Source organism: Falco naumanni, chromosome 2 (genome assembly GCF_017639655.2).
Source record: "Falco naumanni isolate bFalNau1 chromosome 2, bFalNau1.pat, whole genome shotgun sequence".
Taxonomy (NCBI): Eukaryota; Metazoa; Chordata; class Aves; order Falconiformes; family Falconidae; genus Falco; species Falco naumanni.
The window spans coordinates 71,585,636-71,609,124 of record NC_054055.1 but is presented as its reverse complement, the minus strand read 5'-3'; the positions used below and the strand labels follow the sequence as shown (position 1 = coordinate 71,609,124).

The 23,489-nt window shown below is 39.1% G+C and overlaps 1 protein-coding gene across 19 annotated transcripts in view; it reads right to left on the bottom strand.

The window, feature by feature from the left end:
- Positions 1 to 299: 299 nt before the first annotated feature.
- Positions 300 to 23,489, bottom strand: part of INPP4A (inositol polyphosphate-4-phosphatase type I A) — a 131,462-nt gene continuing 108,272 nt past the window's right edge. For 12 of the 19 annotated variants that reach the window (XM_040584775.1, XM_040584777.1, XM_040584778.1 and 9 more), the window contains 8 exons: positions 22,998 to 23,170; positions 21,425 to 21,548; positions 20,470 to 20,596; positions 18,050 to 18,190; positions 16,600 to 16,697; positions 13,118 to 13,230; positions 12,629 to 12,783; positions 3,414 to 7,291 (listed from right to left, as the gene is read on the bottom strand). In XM_040584775.1, coding sequence (XP_040440709.1) covers positions 7,111 to 7,291; positions 12,629 to 12,783; positions 13,118 to 13,230; positions 16,600 to 16,697; positions 18,050 to 18,190; positions 20,470 to 20,596; positions 21,425 to 21,548; positions 22,998 to 23,170 — 1,112 coding nt within the window. In that variant the 3' untranslated portion in view covers positions 3,414 to 7,110. The other 7 variants (XM_040584780.1, XM_040584783.1, XM_040584784.1 and 4 more) reach the window with 1 other exon arrangement.

Here is a 23,489-nt window from a genome sequence, read left to right as displayed (position 1 = left end):
TTAATGGAAGGAAGAGTGAAAAACAGAATGAAGCTCAGGAAGGTCTTACAGAACATTCGTAGAAAAAGTACATAAAAGTAAGAAAAAAACAGATCTCATACAGCTTCTTCATTTAAATGTTGCTGCTGAATGTACAGCATGTAGGACAAACTGGTGCTTGACTTAATTATAGAAAACTAATAGTGGCTGTACTTTAGCAGGGTTTACAAGTAATGACTTCCTGACTTGCATTATCTCTGTAATATAACACCATACACAACTTAGCTTAATATATTTTCCAGCAGATAAAGCACATCAAGTCAAGGAATCCCAAAGCTTTTATTTTAATTTACCACAAACATATTAAAAGTAAGCCACCATTCGTTATTCTTGTCAGTTCTTTATTGGTTTTCATCCTAAAGACTAGCACATTTACAGCATACATGGATTGGATGAACTAGAATATATAAAAGAGTAGCCATATGTTTATGATATATTAATACTGCCCAAAACCAAATAAATAAAAATATTTCAATGCACAAAGCTTGGCAGATACAGTCGTGTTGGGACAAAACAGTGTTGTATTATACAATAATTTTACATGTATAAACGAAACAAAAGGCAACTGTGCTGTAGGTACTTTCACAGAACATACACAGAACATACTTGGCAACAGTTTTCTTTTTTTACCTTTGTATGTTTTATAATTTAAAAAATGTACTCAAAAAAGAACATTAGACAGAACTTCATTTTACAGTAATCCTTAAATTTGCCTCTCCTGTGCAACAGAAAAGCTTACTTCACCCTTGTGAAGCATCCTATGTGGATTTCAAGTTTCACAGTTTTTCTTTTTTGATGAACCGCTCGAGATCTTCCTGTTCATTACGCCCTTTAAACAAGCCCATCGGTGTACATGTACTGACAATGGCGTATATATAAAATGTTAGCTGGACAACAATGTTTCACATGTAAGCATACTGAAATCGGAATATTTTAAACAAAGTAATGCAGTACTTGAGACTGGTAGTCCACCACTTTAAAAAGGTGAGCAAAAACCATGCACATACATACAAAATTCAGCAACCTTTTCTGAATACATTGGTATACAAAATAAAGAAAGGATCGCTAAGCTCTAGAGTAGATCAAATGATTGTTGGCCACAGTCTACGAAAGTGGCACTGCTAATTGTTACAATAGACCTCTTGTTATTTTCTTTTGAAGCTGAACATCGGAAGATTTTTAGTGTAACAATACAGGACTTAAAATATAATTAACTATGTTTGAAATATACAAAATAAAATTATCAACTCATAAAAACTAAGGGATATAAAGAGTATAGTTTATAAAAAAATAAAATATAGCATTTAATAATGGGCCAGGGACTGAAGGTTGAGCAGAACTAATGAAGTAACATGTCTAAAGAGATCCCGTTGAAAAATTTATCACCATATATTTGTTTACTTATTAGCAAAAAATAAAACAAAAGCAACACTTATTAATTGACAAACAGGGTTTGTGAAATTTCCAAGGGACTGTTCTACTGTAGATGATCTGTTCAGACCTGGGATAGGTACTAAAACACACTGATTTTGCACAGAATTCAGTGTTTTGTTATCCTAGAGAGACTGAAAGAACGGTGACAACCCAGTTCAGCAGAACTCTCTGACTTGGCTTTGTGACATGCTGCTCAGTGTTAAACTGCAAAAAGCAAAATGCAAAAACTGCTAGACCTGTAACCCCCAAACCTACATGGGAGCAGAATGAACATGACTGATTGATAGAGCAGTGACAGCACAGACAAACATCAGTGAGAGGGAGAAAGAAATCAGAAACCAGCCATATACTTACCTGGCTGTTGCTACTCTCACAAGAATAAATGGGCAGATTTTTCTATTCTAAAAATTACATCCTTAGAAACCAAGAAGGAAAAGGCATAGCGTGCTGAACGAAGCTAGCTAGAGATGCCTTAATCCTGTTAAAATTTGGAAATGAATGCTTAGCTGCTTTTTAAAAAGTTATCTCAGCTTCAAAGGCGTTCTTTGGGAGATTATTTCTGAGATCTGTTGAACATTTTTTATTAAATGCTATCAAACTGATTGCCTTAGTCATAAGCTAGAACGCATCTGTGGTTCTCATGCAGTAGCACATGAGCAGTTCCTTTCTACCAACACAGGGCATCGCTGCTTTCCTCTGAAATACCCTGAAAACAGTCATACTCCCGCCCTGCCCCCCCCCCAGGTTCTGAACATCTGTCCAGGTAAAATGCAAAGGTAAACAAAAACTAGTTTTGATTTTGGAGGAGCACAGACATGCTGGGCACTTTGAACATTTTTGTATTGACGTATAAAATAAAAAAAATGTTAAACATGAATCAAAAAAACCTTAACTTCCCCCAGATACTAATGCTTACAATCCAGAAGTGATATAAAAAGCCATGGGTAAAAATGTGTACATTAATATACAATACCATGGAACATAAGGGACACGTCACGTGCAACATCAGCAACTTGCTTATTGCACTTGCCTTATAGTGGGGAAGGGCAGGGGGAACTGTTGCTGGCATTAATTATTAAGCATCATTATGTTTCTGAAACACATATTTTAAAATGAGTTAAGATGTGTGCCCAAGTCCTTATCTGCCAAAGACGACAGGCGTTTGTTTTATTTGAACAGAACTAGAAACTAGATCTTCACACGCCTGGCCTTTTATGTACTGTTAATTTCATATATGAAGATGGCATCCTATACACAGTAACACGATTTATACTCCTGGCTTTTATTGTGCTGATTTTTTTTTTAAAGTTAAACTTCTGTTTCTTGATTGTAACAATGCATCCTACAGTTATTAGACTATCTAGGATCCGATCCCTTTTTATTTAAAACTTCTAGAGTTTTACTCTCGTTTTTAAAAAGTTTATGAAAAGCTCAATCTCAAGTCAACTCAGTATAAAAAGATGTTATGTGAAACAGCTGCCTCAATGCCGTTCCTAGAGTTCTTGCCCATCCAGGAGGTACCTAGCTATTTGCATATAGGTAATTATTTAAAGTAGCACAATATCTGGTCACCTTACATACAGTGAAGGCTATTTAAATGGGCAGAGAGTCATCACACTATTCTCAAGCTAAGGTGTCAATAATTGTTACTATAGATTCCAATTCTGTAAGTAACATGCTCTGTATAACCTAGTGAAACGTAGAAAAAGGTTATTTATCTCTTCTGGATGACGAAATCATATATTATTCTAGAGTGTATCCACATGTTTTAATGGAACAGCAATTAAAGGACATAGTAAGCTTATGTTTCAACTTTTCCATAAGTTCCTTCTGGAGGCCTGTAATACTTTGGGAAAGCCTTCAGTTGCAGGGAATTAAATGCATACTTGCGACATCCAACATTCTTCATTGTATTTTCTCGCCGACAACCCTCACTGGGGAAAAAAAACAAGCACAAAAAAATGACAGCAGTAAAAAGGAAAAAAAAAAAAAAAGACTTAAACTAAGATGAAATGAACTGGTTATTTTATAGCATTAAAAAAAAGTTGGTTATATTTAATGAGCGTTTAATTAATTTGCCACTGCAAATATTAAAAATGATGACTCATCATACAATGCCAGTAAGAAGCACACAGAATGGACACATGCTATGTCTGATTGCTAGTTTTGCATTTCTAAAAAGCAGCAGCGGATCTACTGAAAAGTTCTTTCACGACGGTTTCATGTATTTCAGGGTACACTGTTGTGGAGTTCACATGCCGCTTCATTGCACAAGGGATCCCAAGAAATTGCTTAAAAGCAGTTCTGCTAATTTATCAATATATTAAGCTGAAAAAGAAAAACTGCTGATCTCTCAATAAGAGCTTTAAAGTAATTTTTTTGTTCCCTGTATGTCAGTATTATCAGTACTTACTTAGAGATTAGAGCTGATACAAAAATAATCACTTTCCAGTTATCTCTGCATGCATAAATTGACTCGAAAACCAACATAGTCTAAAAAAAAGTCTTAATCATGAAATAGCAGCTTTGTGTGGGTGCAGAAAAGACTGGCTGTGTTGACAGTCATCACCTCAATGAAACAAAGCTGTGCAGAACGTAATTTTTACCCAATGTTTTGGTGCGCCTGCCCCACATTACAAAGAGGTTCTGTGCTAATAAAAAACTACTCCAGTTATAAGGCTTCTTTACACTTGTAAATCTACTTCGGAGTTCCTTTGATTATATCCAAAAACATACATACAAAGAGGAAGCACTATCTGTTAAATATCTATCATAAATCAGCTTAGGCTTTTCTTTCCCTGACAGAGAACTGAAACCTGAACAATGAATACCAGAACTTCATGGCAGACCGTACAGTACACCATCTTATGGTGGAAACGTCACGTTATTCCTGTTTTGGAGATGGCCACAGCATCTGCCAGGTAAACTGTGGTCATCTGATTCAAAAGGAGGGTTTGGATTCTGGTTCAGTTTGAGAGCTCTCTTGTTTTTACTGACCTCACCGTTCTTTTAATTTTAAGTTAATTAAACTGACTGTAACCACTTTGTTTGACTTCATAAAATATTGTAACTTTTTGCTTTTAGAAACAGCTTAGGTAAGTTTGAAATTCATCTCTGGAGCAGATTCTGTGCCTGCCTTTTATAGAATGGGTCATACATGATGACACTATTTTTATGGCATTGTTTCGTGTTTTACAGAACTCCTGCTGAAAGCTGTTGCAGTCAGATAGATTCATCAAAAATTTGCATGAATTATACTTCACAGCACTAATAAAAACAGTTTAACTAACAAATATTGGGATTGCCAGATAAGCATTTTTACTCCAAAGTGAGTAATTATTTTCATAATTTATTCCACTGCATCTGCTTACTGGACATGTCCCTCTGTGACTCAGGTGGGCCACAGAGATGGTGACAAAGGTGCACTTCACACACCATTTCATGTGCCATGTTTCTTCTGCTGGAGGCAATAAGCAGCGTGCACTACAGCATTCTAAATCCCAATGCCTGAACGAAGCACAGACCAAGATAAAAAAGAAAATAAATAAAAACTTGTCCCCCAACAAATTTTAAGAAAAAAGAAAAATTACGTTGTTTTCAAAAAGCCTTGGCTTTCAGTCTAGCTGAAAAGGGTGGTCTTACTGCAAAACCCTAGTGATAGTAATGAGCAAAGCCTTCATACTTTATGTAAACAGATTAATAACCTCAGGGAGTTCAGCACAGATATGGCTAGTAAAGTTACTTTCCTATCTTGTTAGACTGAACCCAGGACACTCATCACATTGCAAGAACAAGGCTACAGTCCAACCTGATGTTCGTTTGCTTTGTGTAAGGGTACATTTTGGCACCCACAGCAAATGAACCAGTGTTAATCAGAAAGAAGGGATGATTTGTACGGAGACACAGTGGTACTAGAAATCAACACAGGACATGGATATGCTCAATACCATCATACCTTGATTTTAAATCTCATCAGCAGTAAGGATTTACCTAAATATATTGCAACTAAAAATAAAAGGGATACATGCTTAAACATATATATTATACACACACATATATATATGTATGTCTTTTTTGTTTTTTTTTCTTTCTTTTAAAAACAAAATTGGAAGAATAGCGAGGAAAAATACCAGGAGATAGTGTACTGTACAGTCTGATTTCACGGAGACACAAATATAACCACATACTTTTTTTTTTTTCAGTTAGAATATCCACCAAATCTAGGATTATATTAGGATTTTTATTCTAACTGTGTTTTTTTCTTTTTTTAAGCTTACCTCTCTCAGCAGCTTTCAAATTCCATTAACATTGATAATAAAAGCTATAGCTACCTATGGTTTTTGAGCGAGTTAGTAGAAAATAGAAATCACAGTACTAAAAGAGTTCTTAGAAGTCTAATTTTCTGTCATCTCAGGCACCAAGCAAAGTAAATCCCTTCATGAATTAGCAAATTACATTAAATGAGGTTAGGTTTTCTTGATCAGCTATTGCTATTGACAAACTCTGCCAGACCACTGCACCAACAAAACCTTTCAGTTTAAATAGGCCTCTCTAGTTTGATGTTATAAGTGATGAGCAAATTTCATCTGCAATTATTCTGCATCACTATACTAGGTAAGCTGCTTTAGTCTCACCACTTAAATAAATGTTAACTTACCGTCATTCACTTATCTCTAAGTCACTATCAGCATCATAATTTATTAAAGCTGTTCAACACTTAAAAATGGAAGTAAAAGTAACAGTAATATTTAGTCTAGTGTAATTAAAACAAAGCCCAATGGAAAACCTCAAACCCACCTACTAAAGGAGCTAACTGATACCTGCCTCTTATTGCCAGAAATATTAAAGACCAGCATCTTTAACTTCTGGGATGATAATGACCCTGTTTCAGAATAAGTTCTGTAACAGAGCACCTGAAACATATCATTATCAGGCTAACACCAATTACATCCTCTTCCTAACCACAAGTCATTTTCTTTGTGTCTTTAATACATTACAAAATGCAGATCTACAAATAGAATGAAATAATTCTGCATGCAGCAAACTGCAAGTTGTTTTCTGACTGGGTACACTAGTCTGTTAGAACATACTTAACCATGAGAAAGGAACACGACAAAGTTCTACAAACCGTTCAGTAATTTGGATATTATGCTTTGAAATGAAGGTAGAAATTAGTTTTTTTCTTTAAATAAATTTCTTACAATTTCTTATAAACCCCACCCGCATTTTTGTTTTTCCCTTCATACCTTGTAAAAATGAAAGGCAAGATTAGCATATACCTTAAATATACAAAAAGATACAAATTCTTTTCAGACAAGAGTTCCTTTCTCTGGAATACATGAAACAAGTAACACAAAACTATATTTGGTAAGAGATCTTCAGGCCGGCTAAAGTAACGAGGTAACAGGCCAATGTCAGACTATGTTACAAGCACTGAAAGCAGAACAATAAAGTTTCAATACAATTCTTTTTGATAAAATAATTTGATGTATATTTACAGTTTAGTACAATAGAAACGTAAAATTGTAAGGCATAATAATAATTCTTGGCAGACAATGCTATGACACATTCCTTTGTCCAGCAGGTACCAAGTGGCAATACACATTCAAGCACTTATTTATTTATTTAACTTTATCTTCACTTGCAACGTAATCTGGCCACCAGGTATGCTATGCTCAGAAACAGCCACACAATCAGTAAATTGGGGCTGAGAGCTAGTAAAGGAATAGAGTAGAGGAGGCTGGGATCTAGTCTGAAATCTCGGATGGGCACCAAGCCACTCAAGTTCTTCTGGGTGACTACCTCCCGTGTTCCAATGCTGTGAAAAGGAAGAAGGTTGGGAGGTGGGAAAATAAAACAGAAAGGAAGATGGACATGCAAATGAATGTATAAAAAGAGATGGCAACACAAAGTGGTCAAGAAAATGAAAAAACATGGAAGAAAGCACAACAAAACCAGAAGATGAAGTAAAGAAAGAGTGGAAAAACATCTCAAAAATATGTATCAGCACAATTACAGAAATAAGGAGAGGGAAAGAGAATAAAAGAGAAAAATAAGAAAGAAGTACTGTAGCCTACTGAAAATAAACACATGTAGGTTGAACACAAATGGTTTTCCATGTTCATTCTCTCAGATTACCAAGCAATAATATCCCATGCTGCTCTGCCATGCTTCCGCATGCTGCAAAGAAGTGGACCTCTGAAAAGCAAGCTGAACATGAATAACCATTGTAGTATTTGACCCTTTCAAACATCCTTCCATGTAGGCTGCAGTGAAATAATTTAACCTCTTAGCTACCTTCTTAATATGTAAACAAAAAATCCCACGCCACCCACCTATTTTTCTGCTTCAACATGAATTCCAGTGTGTATCAATACGCTTTCCAAAACGCATGTTTCTGAAGTGCCCCAATAGATGCGTGTGAAGGCAAGGCACGCTGCACCACCACACATCTCATTACGCCCCTGCTTCCTTCGTGGCTTTGAGCACAGAAGGCCTGCGGTGGGCAACTCTTGGGTAATCCAAGGCTTTGTAGTGTGGTGTTTCGTTTTGGATCACTCTTACACCCTGTGCAGGTCAACTCTTTAGTTTACAAAGCAACAACTAAATGCAAGCTGTGAGCCTGATCCTGTCAGAACACACGCACTCACTCCATCCACACAAGGTGACACGTAACCTTGCTGATCATGTAGCAAGGGCAGGTAACCAACTGACAATGTCTTGGAAGACATCAGAGATACTCTAGAGGTGGTGAAAGAGAAAAACATCCTTCAGATGCCGGCAACACTTCAAGTGAAATGAAATTAGGTGGGCAGGGAACTAAACCAACTGTATTTCTGATCTGGATCAACACATCCAAATTGGTGATCAAAAGACACTTTCACCCCTGGTGCGTACACCGGATAAGGGTAGATTGAATCGCTGATGCCTATAAAACCCAATTAGCTTTGTAGCGGCGGGGAGGGGTGTGTGTGCATGTGTGATCAGGAGAATCAGCAAGCGGAAAACTAATGTTGACTGGCAAGTGGTGGATAAAAGCTCAACAGAATAGTCTGGAGGAAGAAAAGTGTTTTCAGATATAGATAAGGGAGTAAAACAATGGGAGAGGGAAAGAAGGAAGAAAGGCTCAAAATGACAAGATGACGTTATGAACATCACATGCCATGTCTGTACCATTAAAAATTAGTATCAAGCTACTCGATTTTACACAAAGACATATGCACAGACACATACAGTGGGAATGGAGGCAGGAGCTGGAAAGTGCTCTCCTTGTCACTGTTGGCCCACTCAGATGCTTCCACCCACGGGGTGAAAAGTCACCTTTTGGAAATACCAAATGTACCAAATGGTACAGTGCCTTAAATTAAAACATTCATCAGCAGACTACCTCCAGGAGAGGACCAGGGTAAAGAGACAAAGCAAACTCCTTGTTAATCCAGCTCACGTATGGGAATCATCTCTGTGAGGAGCAGCGGGGGCTGCCCCGTGCTGGACGTGGCTGATTCCAGCCAGCTCAGGTGGACCCACCACAGGCACAGCTGTGCCCCCCAGACGCAGTGCCTTGGGGAAAGCGTGCGTAAGAAAAGGCAAAACACCGCATGGCAGCAAGGAGTGATGGGAAGAGATGTGAGAAACAGCCCTGTGAGCACCAAAGTCAGGGAAGGAGGGGAGGAGGTGCCCCAGGTGCTAGAGAAGGGATTCCCTCGCAGCCGTGGAGATGACTAATGTAGAGCAGATATCCACACTGCAGCTTGTGGAGGACCCTATGGTGAAGCAGGTGAATACTTCTTGGAGGAAACTGGAGCCCACGGAGAGCCTATGCAGCAGGTTTATCCATGCAGCCCATGGGAAGGACCCATGCTGGAGCGGAGGAAGAGTGCAAGGAGGAAGGAGCAGCAGAGAGGAGCTGTTACAGACTGACCGCAAACCCCTGTTCCCCATCCCCTGTGTGCTGCTCTGTGTGGGGAGGTGGCAGAGTTGGGAATGAAGGAGTGAAGTACTTGGGCCTGAGACACAAGGGGTTGTGGAGGGAAGGTGTTTTAATTTTTGTCTTTGCTCTTACCATCCAAATCTATTGGTGGTAAAGTCTTAAGTCAAGACTATTTTGCCTGTAACACTAACTCCCTGTCTTTATCTCAACCCACGAGCTTTTTCATCGTATTTTCTCCCCTTGTCCTGTTAAGGAGTCGGGGAGAGCAGCTGGGTGGGCATCTGGCAGGTGGCCAAGGTCAACTCACCACAATTTTATTCTTAAAGCAGGTCAACCAGTGAAGAAATCCAACCAAGCTTTTTATCATGGTCGTTTTATTGCAGTGGGTGGTCATATCCAAACATGACTGTCAGGGCTTTATTATGTAGTCTTTTTAGCCAGCACCATGGCAGCTAGAAGAGATTATTTCCCTCGCCCTGATTCCAGCTGGTTTTCAACAGCTCTTCTCTGTTGGCTGAACTGCTTGTGTCACAACTTCCGAATTTGTCTAACAAAAATGAGCTGGGCTACCTGAAAGGTGCAGAAGATTTTGCTGCTCAGGCTGATTTTGACTGTAACTGGATTAGAGCATATTCACACAGACAGCTCCACTGGTGGTATCTGATAAGACAGCAATCTGGCAGGGGGAGGGAGGGCAAGGAGTCACAGGTCTAGTGGGGAGACTTGGCACTGCTGCGCATGGAAGAGGCTATGTGATCCAGCTGGACTTTGACTCTTGAGCTGCCTTTACTGGCCAGGTACTCATTTCTGCTGTAACTTGGACTTCCAGACATACCATCATGATTTTACTATTTGTAGGCTGTGAATTACTATATATTTGATTTGGGACTGGAAAAGCTGTGACTTATTTACAGAAAAGTGATTTTACTCTAATAGGGAATTTGTTTCTAAGGTGAAAGCCACAAACTTCTATCTGTGAATTTCTACAAGAACCTACAATGACCACTAAATGTTCTCTCCTTGATGTCCATGCTCACTGAACATAATTGTCACGGATACACAATCATCACAAGACTAGGAAGGAAAGGAAGTCCCTGAGGATAAGTGAGTGGGAACTAACACCTCTGGAGACCAACATCACATGAAAGAAGAAGGTGCTTTCTTAATTTTTCAAGAACAGTGTAAGCAATAGTACTTTTCTTCTCAGGAAATTTTCCAGTACAGATTAAATACTTCGAGTCTGACAACTTAATACTTCTTCCCATCCTTCCTGCTGCCCCACTGAACCAAGCCTTCCTCTTCCAGAACAGTTACACAAATAAAAGAACCAGGTTAAAAGAAAAAGCAAGTTTTCTGAATGCCCTGGAAGTAATTTGTTACCCTTTCACTTCCTCTGTCTGTCCATCTGCGTCAGGTCATCCTGTCCAAGCTGAAATGGGTTTGGGTGGAGTTGGACTCACACATACTTGCTCCGTAATCCTCTCTCTCTCTTGTTAAGCTTTGTTAATTCTGTGCCATTGCTCCTGAGCAGAATTGGCAAATAGTTTTAAAAACACAAAGAGCAGTGAGATGGGAAGAAAGATTGATGGGCTTGAAGAATGGTCTAATCTTAGTATTCCTTCAGGACTAGTCAGTATTTGTTCTGCACAGCCTCTCTTAGTCAAAGACTTAACAGAAGAGAAAGTCACGTCTTTCACCTGTCGCAGCAAGTCCCTGATGTTGCTAGAACACATGAGCTAAAGGTTTTGATTAAATTGGCCCTCTTTCAATATCACTGTGTAGGTCAACATAAAGCATTGTGTTTCTTGGGTCAATATTTTATCTGATCTTGTGTTATATTAAATTGACAGTCTGAAGGTGCAAAACAATGTTGTTATTAACCTCTGTCTCTACTGTGTTCACAACTGCATTAAAAAACCACAACAGATTTAAAGAAATTAACAAGATACCTTGTATTGTTCAGTGTTTATTCCCACTAAATAAACAACTGTGCAACAAAGTCTTTTTTTCTTTCAGATGTCCAAGTTGACAAGATGCATAATTTAATTAAAGGTATTTGACAGCCACTTAGCTCCACTTCATGTTAGTAACTTCTCCCTCACAAAGCTGTTTCAAGTTTTGTTTCTAATATCAAGGTTTAATTAGTCTCTGAATGTAGTTCTCATGTACTGTACTAACTCTGTAACAATGCAGCAAGAAGTGCTGCAAAAAAGGGAAAATTAAAAATGTCCAGTGACATCCAATTAGATGTAGATATAAAAACCAAATTGTTAGTGTAAGAGGCTGTAAGTGTTATTATGAGAGGCATTTTCGCCTAGGTAACTGAAGAGTAAGAAAGGGTCAAACAGCAAAAACATACAGAAAGGATAAGAGAATTGAACACTCTAGAGAATTTGGTGAGAAGACACACAGTACAGTACATTCAGTAAGAGTGAATGTTGAAAAACAGGACTGAACAGCATTGTTGAACTACATTGATAAAGACTAAAGCTAGATTTCTTATCCTTTCTTTTGGTATGTGACTTACGGAGTTTTCCAGCAGTGCTTGAAACAAGGCATTGAACAACAGTAAACAGATTTTCTTTTTTTTTTTTTTTTCCTTTTTTTTTTAGTACAGTATTTAATTCTGCAAACATCTCTGCTGCTTCAGAATACAGAACATCATTATACTGATATGACAACAGCACACTGACACGTGATGAAATTTGGTTGCTGTATTGTGAAACACTCATACTGACATTTCACCCAGTGAGCAGTGTTTCACTGCTAAAGAATACATGTGGCAAACCAGTGCAAACTGCAGGTGTCTGTGTTTCCAGGATCAAAACATAGGTCATCCCTGTGAAATCTGCCTGATCTAGAACTAAAAAGCCCAGTGACGTGACAGTTCAGGTAACCTCATTATTAAACAGCTTTCAAAGAAGCACCAGTTTCCTCTTCGGTAAGCTCAGCGTTAATCAAAACCCACGTTTCCACGTGCTTCTCTGAAAACTCCAGGTTCACTACTGAAACCTAAAGCCTGATCTGTTGCAAATCTGGTAACAACCAGCTTCAGCATACAACTCACTAATACATGCAAGGGACGAATGAAATCTACCAGTCAGTTTTGTGGTTTTCTGACTTTATTTTACTTTTTACTTCTTTTGGATAGAAACAGAGACCACTGCTCCTCCTCAGTTTGCATGGTTCCTCATTTAGGAATAAGTGACACAGTCAAACTCTTACCTCCTCATACACTCCAGAGCCTGGGTGAAGACCTGTGGAGCCATTCCATGTTCATGCTGTAGGATCAAACACTGCTCTAGGGTGACCGACATAGCAGTCCTATCCTTCGCACTTTTACAGCTTGTAAATCGAACACCATTTAGCCTGCGGCATATCTAGAAATGGGATATACAATTCATCATGCTTTCCTCATGCATAAACTTCTGTCAGAGCATACACCTGTACTTCTCCTTAGAGACACACAAATGTTAGGTAGGACTCTGATGCCAACAGTCATCTTTGAGAGAGCAGAACTTCATTGCATGAGTTGCAGGGAAAATACTGATGTGGAAAATACATTTTATCTCCCCATGCCTCATTCTAGAGGAAGTTTAACCCGGCAGCATTTCCAAGCTATATGCCAGTAAATGAAGAAATTCAAACATATCAGAATATCAAAAATATAAAAAATCAGCTGAACTATGCAGAGATGCTTAAATTAATAAATACCTCAGCAGCTTGCCAAAGGATATCAACATTCTTATTTTTCCTTGCATGTACATTTTGTCCCAGAAATCTTAACAGTTCAGGCAGGCACGTCTGACTACGAGATCGAGGTAGACCTATAAATCAAAAAAACCCAAACTCCACTTATTTATCTGGTTTCAACACTTTTACAAAGTTACTGGAAAGCGTTCCTATATGCCTGCTGCAAACACAAGTGTGTTTTCTTGAAACTATCAAAGCTTAGAACAATTAATCCAACTCTTGATTACTTAGTACCACCACCAAAATGAATTCAAGTTTAATTAAACTCAACTAGAAATACACATTCAGGTTATTTAAAACTTCAGGTGCTCAGAATCTGATAGCAATAGAATAACAGTGAACAAAGGGAGCAGGGCTGGTATTGTATCCCGGTTTGTGTGTCACAGGTACACTTGCTTTCACACACTGTTCGGAACTGTATATAAACATGTAACTGCCTGTATTATCACTCCTCAGAGGCTACAGGATATCATGCATGTCTCCACAGAAACACTGAAGATATTTTATTTTCTGCTCACATTTTCAATTTTAAATTTGCACGCTGGCCAGTTTTAAATTACAAGAAACACTTTCTCCAACAGGACACCGCATTGCCATGGTGTGTTTATTAATATTTCACTAAGTAGAAATAAATCAGTTGACATTTTTCAGTATTTCAGAGTGCTTTCAGTAGTCTTATGTGTTCAGTATGTTAAACATCAACTCTTAAATATGTAGCAATATACTCAATACAATCAATGAGCAGTATTAAATAGGTGGGGTTTTTGGTTGTGTGGGTTTTTTGTTTGTTTTTTTGAAGGGGTAACTGCAGAGGACACCAACTAAAGCTGTGACTCGATAAATAAGAAGGTATACACTGTTAACAAATGTGACAAAAAGACCCCCACATGGCTGATATATGGAGTTTTATTTTTGGACCACATATCTTCTCACAGCAAATAGTATGTTAGACTAATGTGATCTCATTCTGTGACAAGGTGACCCCCTTAGTGGATGAGGGAAAGGCTGTGGATGTTGTTTACCTGGACTTTAGTCAAGCCTTTAACACTGTTTCCCACAGCATTCTCCTGGAGAAACCGGCCGCTCAGGGCTTGGATGAGCTACTCTTCACTAGGTAAAAAACTGGGTGGATGGCTGGGCCCAAAGAGTGGTGGTGAATGGAGTTAAACCCAGTTGGCCAGTCACCAGTGGTGTTCCCCAGGGCTGAGTACTGGGGGCAGTGTAATCCTGTTTAACACCTTTATCAATGATCTGGACGAGGGGATCAAGGGCACCCTCAGTAAGCTGGCAGGTGACACCAAGCTGGGCAGGAGTGTTGATGTGCTGGAGGGCAGGCAGGCTCTGCAGAGGGATCTGGACAGGCTGGATCGATGGGTCGAGGCCAACGGTGTGAGGTTCAACATGGCCAAGTGCCGGGTCCTGCCCTTGGGTCACAGCAGCCCCACGCAGCGCTACAGGCTTGGGGAAGGGGGGCTGGGAAGTGCCTGGTGGGAAAGGGCCTGGGGGTGCTGGTCAGCAGCCGGCTGGACATGAGCCAGCAGTGTGCCCAGGTGGCCAACAAGGCCAGCAGCGTCCTGGCTTGTATCTGAAACGGTGTGGCCAGCAGGGCTAGGGCTACCCCCCTGTACTGGGTACAATAACCACCTGTTTTACAGTTAAATGTAAAATACCATTCCCTCTTGGCATGCATTTATGAGGAAGTATGTTTCACTTTATACATCCTAAATATCACCACAGTGAAGGTAAAAAACACCCTCAGACTTCCCTTATGACAAGCACAGTCCCAGGTTTGTCCATACAGTCTCAGCTTTTCACAGAGCATCTCTAACACACCTGCAATATTTTTTTCACACTTCTAAAAAAAACTTTTGCTTAATCTTAATAACCACAGACCATTTGTCCAAGCTGCATTGCAAAACTAGGTACAACATGTCTGCATATACCCAGGACAAACTGTGAAGGAGAAGGGTGTTTTGGCAGTGGGCAGATTTCCCCTCTTTGTGGTATTCGTTTCCTGTAGCAGGAAACAATGTAATGACAAGTAACCAGAGTAAGGAAGAAAAGGCAGGTGGACACAAGACTGTTTTGTTTTCTTTCACTGTTAAGGTGCACGTTAATGTCACCTGTCCAAAACTGCACGCCAGCCTTATCAGAACTTCAAATTACTTGAAGAGAAACAGGTATAAGGTGTGTTACTAGTAAATGAGAAACTCAAGGTCATGCCACGAGTCTATACTTATTCTCTTCTGTTTTTAAAAAGTTCAGAGTTCAAAAAACATGAAAAGGAACAAATGACAGGGCAGAAAACAGACTGCAGGATAAAAAAAGTTTCAGGAAAAAACAGCAAAAGCTAAAAGACGATTGTATCAACATATGAGGTTTGGGAATGAGGGAAAAGACTGAAGGTAAAAAAAAGCAAGCAAAATCAAGGAGAGGAAGAAGCTTTATGGGAACTATTATTATTGAAGACTAGACAGAGACATGAAGTAATACGGAGAAAACCAGATCAAAAGTCACTTTAAATTGATTAACTTTTGGACTTTACAAGAAAGTCTGATGCTAGACTACTATATAATAAAAAATCAAAATTTTGCAGCTAAAATTTCAGAGAATTAATTATGCAGGATTATGAATGCATGGAAGACAGAAACAGCTTCTGCTCTCATCTGCATCAAAAAAAACCCAGGGTAACTGAATGTATAATAACATACTTTAACCGGATGAATTCTTACTACACTGTTGCATGTTGCTGCATTTGTATTTCTGCAATAAAACTGCAACTGTGGGACCCATTAAATTAGCTTACAAAAGATTTGATACTATTAATAATAAATCCATGAATTTTCACCATTGTTGCGGTCACATGTAAATAGCATTTATGCCACTGCCTCCCAAAAAAACAGTAGCAAGCAAGAAATTTTCCTATATAACAAGTAAAATTCAAGGTCATAGCTACCGTCTCTCTTTGAGGTGCTACACTTCTCTGTTGCTGGCTGCAGATGCAACAATTATAGGAAAGTGCCAAAGGACAAGCAGAGGGAAAGTGATTTAAGTTCCTAAAAACTGGTAGTTGCTCTTTGTGCAGGTTATTGTAAATACAGAGAACATGACCAAAAACTGCACATAAAAGTGCTGCTGCTATAACCTGTCATTTTTACACCTTCCCATCATGGCACTCTAACTGCTTGGCTGCATTACATACACCACTTAGAAAGAGATGTAAAGTACATGTAAATTAAAAAATCAGGCTGACCTTTAAACCTCCTTAATCTGCTCTACATAGTACCAAAGTATTAAAATAGACTTGCGTAATTCCTTGGAGGTTACTAACGCTGGTGTACCATCAACATTTAAGCAACTATCATGAAGCAAACAAATGACAAAATCAGCCTGAATTGTGCTGTTCAATCAAATTTGCCATTAATTAATTACCAAATACTTACAATCATCAGGCAAAACTTCCTTGAACTGCTCAAAATACGAATTCAACCGCACTAAGCTTTCCATGTTAATCACTTCTTGCAGTGAGGTGTCTCCAAACCTTTAAAAAGTGAAGAAGGGAACAGTTAAGCCCAAGGCAGAAGGTTTCTCCTCTTCTGTGAAAAAACTGCACTTGGCAATATGACTACCAGAAAACAATCTGAAGAGTCAGCCCGCGAAATTCCTAACAATTCAAATGCAGAGTAAAGTGTAACAGAGAAATGTTGTAGTGATTCACTACAGAAAAAGAAAATAAACAAGCGTGAGGGGGAAAGTGGGGAAGAAGGTGAAAGAAAAATCTTGTAGAAAATAGCATTTAAAATTCTTTGGCTTTTGTGTCTCTCTTTCAATATTAAATACCCATCTTGTCAATCATTTTGCCAAAATTCAAATTTTTAATAATGAATTCACCAGTTTAGTTCATAAGCTAATAATAACCATAATATCAGCAGGTAAGATTGAGAACTTTTGCTTCAGATATGTAAATAAGAGATATGGATCTAGGAGTAATAAACCATGAATGTAATAAATATTGTCAACAATGCCATGATTCATCTCGTCTAACCGCATCTACATACATGGATAACACACATACAGTGCTGACATCCATAACTATGCTAGTCAGCTTGGGCTCCCTTCACAGGCAGCAGAGGACAACAGTAACTGCTGGAAAGCTTTTGTTAGACTTTTTCTAGTTGCCCGTCACCACCATACTGCACACTCCACCCTGGTACTAAAGGCTGCTGTCACAACACGCATGTGCCTGACTTCACTGGCGTTCTCCATCAGAGCTGTGCTCTGTCAATGTATTCTTTACAGGATATAGCCCTAACAGAGGAAAGCTCTGGTGGCTCTTCCAAAACTGAAGTTTCCCTAGTAAGTATAATAAAATAATTATATTCTTCAGCTTTACAAGAACAGTGTTGCATTACGTAAGTACTGCAAAGATACGTTAAAACAAAACTCCATCTAGCCCATTATCCTGGGTTTTGACAGTCGCCAGAAGATGGAGTATAGGTGAGAGTGCAAAATCGAGGGCCTATACACAGCAACACTCAGAATGATCTCTCAGCCTCCAGTGATGTTGCTCACAGAGGTCTTGAGTCACAAGCAGCACCTCTGTGTTAAATAGCCCATGACAGATTTCCTCTTCTGTAAATTCTCTTCTGAACCACATAAACGTGCTCTAGACTCAAACGCAGGAGGTAAGGAGCTTCACAGCTATGTGCCGTATAAAGGGCCTCCTTTTGTTTGTTTTGCATTTGAGAGCTTTAGTATTCCCTTGTTTGCATATTGGAAAAACTGAATCACTGTTAGTAATGCAACAGTGCAATTCCATAGAGACGTATTTCCATCAGGACAGGAGATTGCTGAACTGCCATTATGGTTGAGCTTGCACAACTGAATACGTACTTCTCTGCTAGGGTTTGCTGCTCATTGATTCCCACATTGAAAAGAACAGGCTGAACCCTCAGTAACATGCCACTTTGAATCTCTCGCGGCAACAAATCAAACAAGGCGCTTGGCAAAGGGATCCTCACATTAAATCCATCGCTGCAAATAAATAAACAGCTATTAGACATAAAGATCAAAAAGCTACATTCCGAGAACATCTTATTTATGTAAAGAGGGTTACCATCTAGATCGTAATACGACTATTAAAAAGTAGGTATCAGTCAAAACTGAGGACTTTAAGGAACTGTCACAGCTTGCTCCTAATCAGAAAAGCTATTCTAGTTCAAAAACAAACCTGCAGCAACCTGTAATGCTGATTTTATATCCTCATGGAATTTCAACCAAATCTGCCAGCCGCCTGACAAAAGCTGGGTTTGTTCTGCTCATTAATACTGCAGCTTTTGTACAACTTGGGAAAAAGCAAAGTTTTGGCATGTGCCCGTCTCATCAAGAGTAAGGTGTATTTCATTTTAAAGTGATAAAGGCTAGTGATGATGCACATACATAAAAGGATACATTTTTTTGATACAGTAAATAATACTAGTATTTCTGAGCAGAAAGATAGAGGCAATGATAGTAGCAACCCAACCATAAAGTGAAGGAGGAGCTAACAAAAGCACTGACATGAAACTTACGATTCAGACCTACAAGCTGTTCCTGCAGCACAACAGGTTACCTTGGGTTAGCTGAGCTGCAGCAAAGAGCCCTGCGTATGTTTTATCTCATGGCAAATGTGAGATAATGCAGCTTATCTTACCCCATAACATCAGTTCAGACTAAGGTGTGTCATATTACCCTATGCTGGAACTGCTAAGATACAAGCTGCTGTGGTTTGTGTGCTTTGTGTTAATGTATCAGTAGCAACACCTTGGTGTTACATCCAAGTCTTTACAGCACAGAACTCTCAAGTACAGCATATATTCTCAAGTATAGCAAAACAGCTCTGAGAAATATATAATAAGGTAATCCAAACTGGTCTGTCCCACATTTACACTGGATGGACACACAAATCCTATGCTATATCTCAAAGCAAAACCCCCTATTTTCACATCTAAATGTAAAGCTTCCAATAGTTTGCGCCATTATAAATACGCATGATTTCTTTCTTCTCTTTCTTGAGTAAAATCTAGATAGAAAAATAACATACAGCACTAGCAGACATGAAACCAATGAAGACTGGATTCCTGCTACTAGTGACCTACAGCTGATGGCAAGTTTCAACTAAAGATTTTCTTTGAAAGGAATTTTCTGCCAGCTGGCCATTTCCACCAGTTTCAGCTCCTTCCATAACATACGTAATTGTACTGCAGACCTCCTTCAGCTGCACGTGAATCTTAACAAAGTTCCTCTAAATGTTTTTATCTTTGAGAATTCTAACTCTTTCAGATGTGGATGAAGCTGGGCAAAGCTCCAGTGGAGCTTGGTACATCACACTGTAACTGAACAAACTTTATTTCCTCCAGAAATCAGATTTGAAACTAAAAGATGCTGAAGACTCTGAAATACAGAAACAGAAAAACATCAGCTTTCATGAGGCCTCTGTCCTTCCACAGCTTCATCCCCATCTGTGAACTGGCTCTCTCTGGGCAAAAACTATCGCAGGGGCCCATCAGCCCCACATCAGAAACCAGTGCAAGACCAGCTCATAAGCAGGCTGCAACATTCAAACTGAAGTGTGACTGTTCTAAATGCTTCTCATCATAATAAAGCTGTAACAGATCACTCCCACTCCATTTTATGTGAGGATGCGAATGTTTGTTACTTCAGACTTCCAAAACAAAAAATGCTGTTAAGCTCAAACTTGAAAATACTTCTTTTTCAGACAAGTGGCCAAAATGAGCAGCAGTCTGCTATATCACAAGCATCCATACGTTAAAGCCAGTTTGGCCCTGATGGTTTGGAAATTGATGCTAAAACGGCTTCTCCTCAGCAGCAGCCAAGCAACTGCTTGATACGTGCTCCGTGCCCCACGGTGCTAATGGCAGCCAGTGACACACAGTAAAGCAGTGACCCACTGACCAACAGCAGTGAACTGAGTCAACAAGATCAGCCTCAGAAGTCAGCCTGAAATTCAAAGCCAGCACAAGTGCTTAAGAAAAGATTGAATACTTCTGGCTTATGATTATGGAAGGCTTGGTCAAGATGATATTTATTCACAAAACAATACTGCCATGGTTTGAGCCTTGCTATATATCCTCTCTGTAAAATGAAACATCAGGGAAAATGAGTTAAGTCCACTTCAAAGTATTTCTTTCAAGTTCTGATGAGAAAAACAGCACAGTACAAAAGCACATAATTAATTTCAAGTGCAGTATCACTGCTTCTCCCATCTGCAGTCCCACTCCACTTCCTGATCCCTCCCCCCCACTTCTTTTTACCGATTTCCAGTGATGACTGGCAGCATGTCAGTAGATGTATTTGATGTGGCCTGAGTTACTTTAAAGGTTACATTCCTCAAGTCCATGATTCCCAAACTCATGTCCTCTAGCATTGCCAGCTCCTCACCTAAATCAAGGAGGAAACAAAGAGAATCATAATCATTCTTTGTTATGTACAACTCCTCGTTATCAATTTGATGATGACTGTACATCATCACTTTCATAAAGAAGTTCTATGGATGAAGAGAGGCTCTGGAGCCCAGGCCTTCACCTTGGCTACAGACCGCGTACAATGTCATGACTGACTTTATGAGTTTGGCATGTTTAGGAAACAGTAATTATCTAGCACAGTTCAGACTACCATTCTTCAAGTAGATGATATGCTGATTTTCCAGTTTAGGCGATGCTAGTAAGTATTTCTCAGCACTGTCACAGCCATGATAGCCTTTGTGTTGGAAAAGTTACAGAGTATTCCAGATTTGTTCAGTAAAGCATTCCCTTAACTGGCATCCAGATGGCTGTTCAGACATGAGTGAAACACTTCTGAGTGATGTACTTTCCCTTTCTGTATCCTCTCTTCAATCTCACTTTGTACTGCAGGATTACAGTAGGTCAAGACAATTAAAAAAAGCACATTTGGGGCACAGTTTCTCCCAGCTTACCAGTATTTTAATCCATTTCTTTTCTGAAAAAAAAGATCACTATTAGATGTTTTGGGGTATTTTAAACCTTTGACATTATATTATAAGGCAAGTACACTTTATCTTTTAGAAGCAATTAAATTAAATCTGAAAAAAATCAGAGTTGTACTCTGGACATAATCTGGTTTTGCATTTCAGTTTTCACAATCATTTTGTAGGTGAGATGCAAATTGTCCCAAACACTCAGATTCTGCTGTAATCAATTTATTTGCTGACTCAATAGCTAATACCACCCACTTGCCCTGTGCCTTTACCATAAGTGCTCAGCAGGCTCTCAAACTGTGCAAGCAACCCAATAGTGTAGAGTTGTCTTAGAAATCCATCATCATGCAGGCAGTTCCTCAGCTTGATAATGAAACCACAAATGAGAGCCGTCAGCTGTGGGAGAGAAAACAGACAAGAGTGAAATGATTCAAGACAAAAAAGACTCTTCAGCCCCAAGCAGAAACAATATAAGAGGTGCCATAAAATCTCAGACTGATATGCTTTTCCCTTAAACATCACTCTTCTTTTCCTTGCAGCTGAAGAGAGACAACCAACCAACAAAAACCCAAAACATTAATAAAATCAGGTTTAGGGCACATTGCCTTCATCTCATAAGATCTCCCAAAACGTGACTGCTGTTGACCTCACATCTATTTGTTTTCTGGATACAATCGCTTGTATTAGGGTCTTCAAGTTACAAATTACAAGAGTTTCCTTGGAGAATTATTTTAGTTAAAGATGTAAAAGCAACACTGCTAGTCCCAGGCCATTAATTTTGCTAGTATGAATAAACGTGTTGGTTTTTTTAAAGAAATCAGACATTTGAAGAAAGCTTAAAAACGCAATATCTGTTTGCATCATGTAAAGATTCAGGCTCCAGTGTTTCAAAATACTCAGGACAAGATCCTGAAGACCTAGTTCTAAGATCTAAGATCAATGCTAGTCTTAACTCACTCTGTCAATAAAGGAATTTCCCAGGTGATTGCCATATGCTATGTACATGGGTGTATGACATTGTTACAGAATTAAACAGAAGGGAATAAAGTTCTGTTTATGATGCGTAAGCATATTCAAACGTATTCAACATATTCAAAGCATTGAGTTTAAAAACTATCTGCAATATGAAGTGGGTTTTGTATAGAAAAAAAATCCTGAATTTATCTCTATGAGATACTACATTTTGGGACAACAGCTCTACCAAACATTGTCCAAGAGATAAGCTGTTTGGAATAAATGAACGAGATACTGGTTTCACAGGGAAGCAGACACACTAGAGAAGAAATGTGGAAGGTTTTTTAATGCAGACAACTTGCTAGTCAGTGGCTGACACAAGAGGCCTCAGGCAGGCCCAGAAAGAGAACTTCTAGGAGAAAAAAAAAGCACGCATTTCTCTCCCTGCAGCTGGACGTCTTTCCTTAGGTATCACAGGTCTTGTTGGTTTTCTTGATGCAGAAAACAAAAGGTAACTGAAGGAGTACACTTTCTGCTCATGGGCTTTCCCCTCCTCCCTCCCCCCCCCTTCACATCTTACTTTTTGTTTTAGTTTGGTGGCATTAGAAGGCAAAGGTTGTTTCCGTAGACAGCAGTATATTTTCACTAGTTCTGGAATAATTTTTTAAAAATACTGAATATATAGCCAAGGGGACACTGAAGTTATATATTGTCAAATGCATGTACGTTACCAGTAAGGACAGGACAGCACAGCCTATGAAAGGAGATCACAGGGTTAAACCCAAGAGTAGAACAGATCTGAAAAGTTCTGAAAACAGTAATCTTTCATGTTTCACGTAAACCCAACCACGTGTTGAAGTGCAATCAAACCATGCATATTTGCTTGCTTACAGTTTGGCAGAAGACAACATCCCTGCGATACTGAAGGCTCAGGCAGAGCCCTATTGTTGGGGCGCTGTCCTGCATTAATAAAAAGACCATGGCTTTCTTTGCCTTGTCACTCATCATGGCTACACAGTCTGTGAGTGTCGTCAGCAAGGGATAAAGAGCTTCACTCCATTCGCCTGGTTAAAAGAAAGAAATAGCAGTGCTGTAAGTACTTTATCTGAAACAAACAAACAGGCATTAAGAAGAAACTTTCTGTTGCAAGTCAAAGCTGTTGATAATTTACATTTAGGGCTCGTTTTATTTTGGCTGGCTGGTTAATCCTGCTTGTTATTAATTAAGTAACCTTCAGAGTAGTTGTCCATGAGGAAAATATGGAGAACTTTACTCTGTAAGGCTGTTATGACTTTCCCAGCTGTGTAACAGCTTCCAGATTTGTGCCCAGAGAACAGGCTATACAATAGCTGACTTGGAAAGCATAACAGAAGCATGAGTATC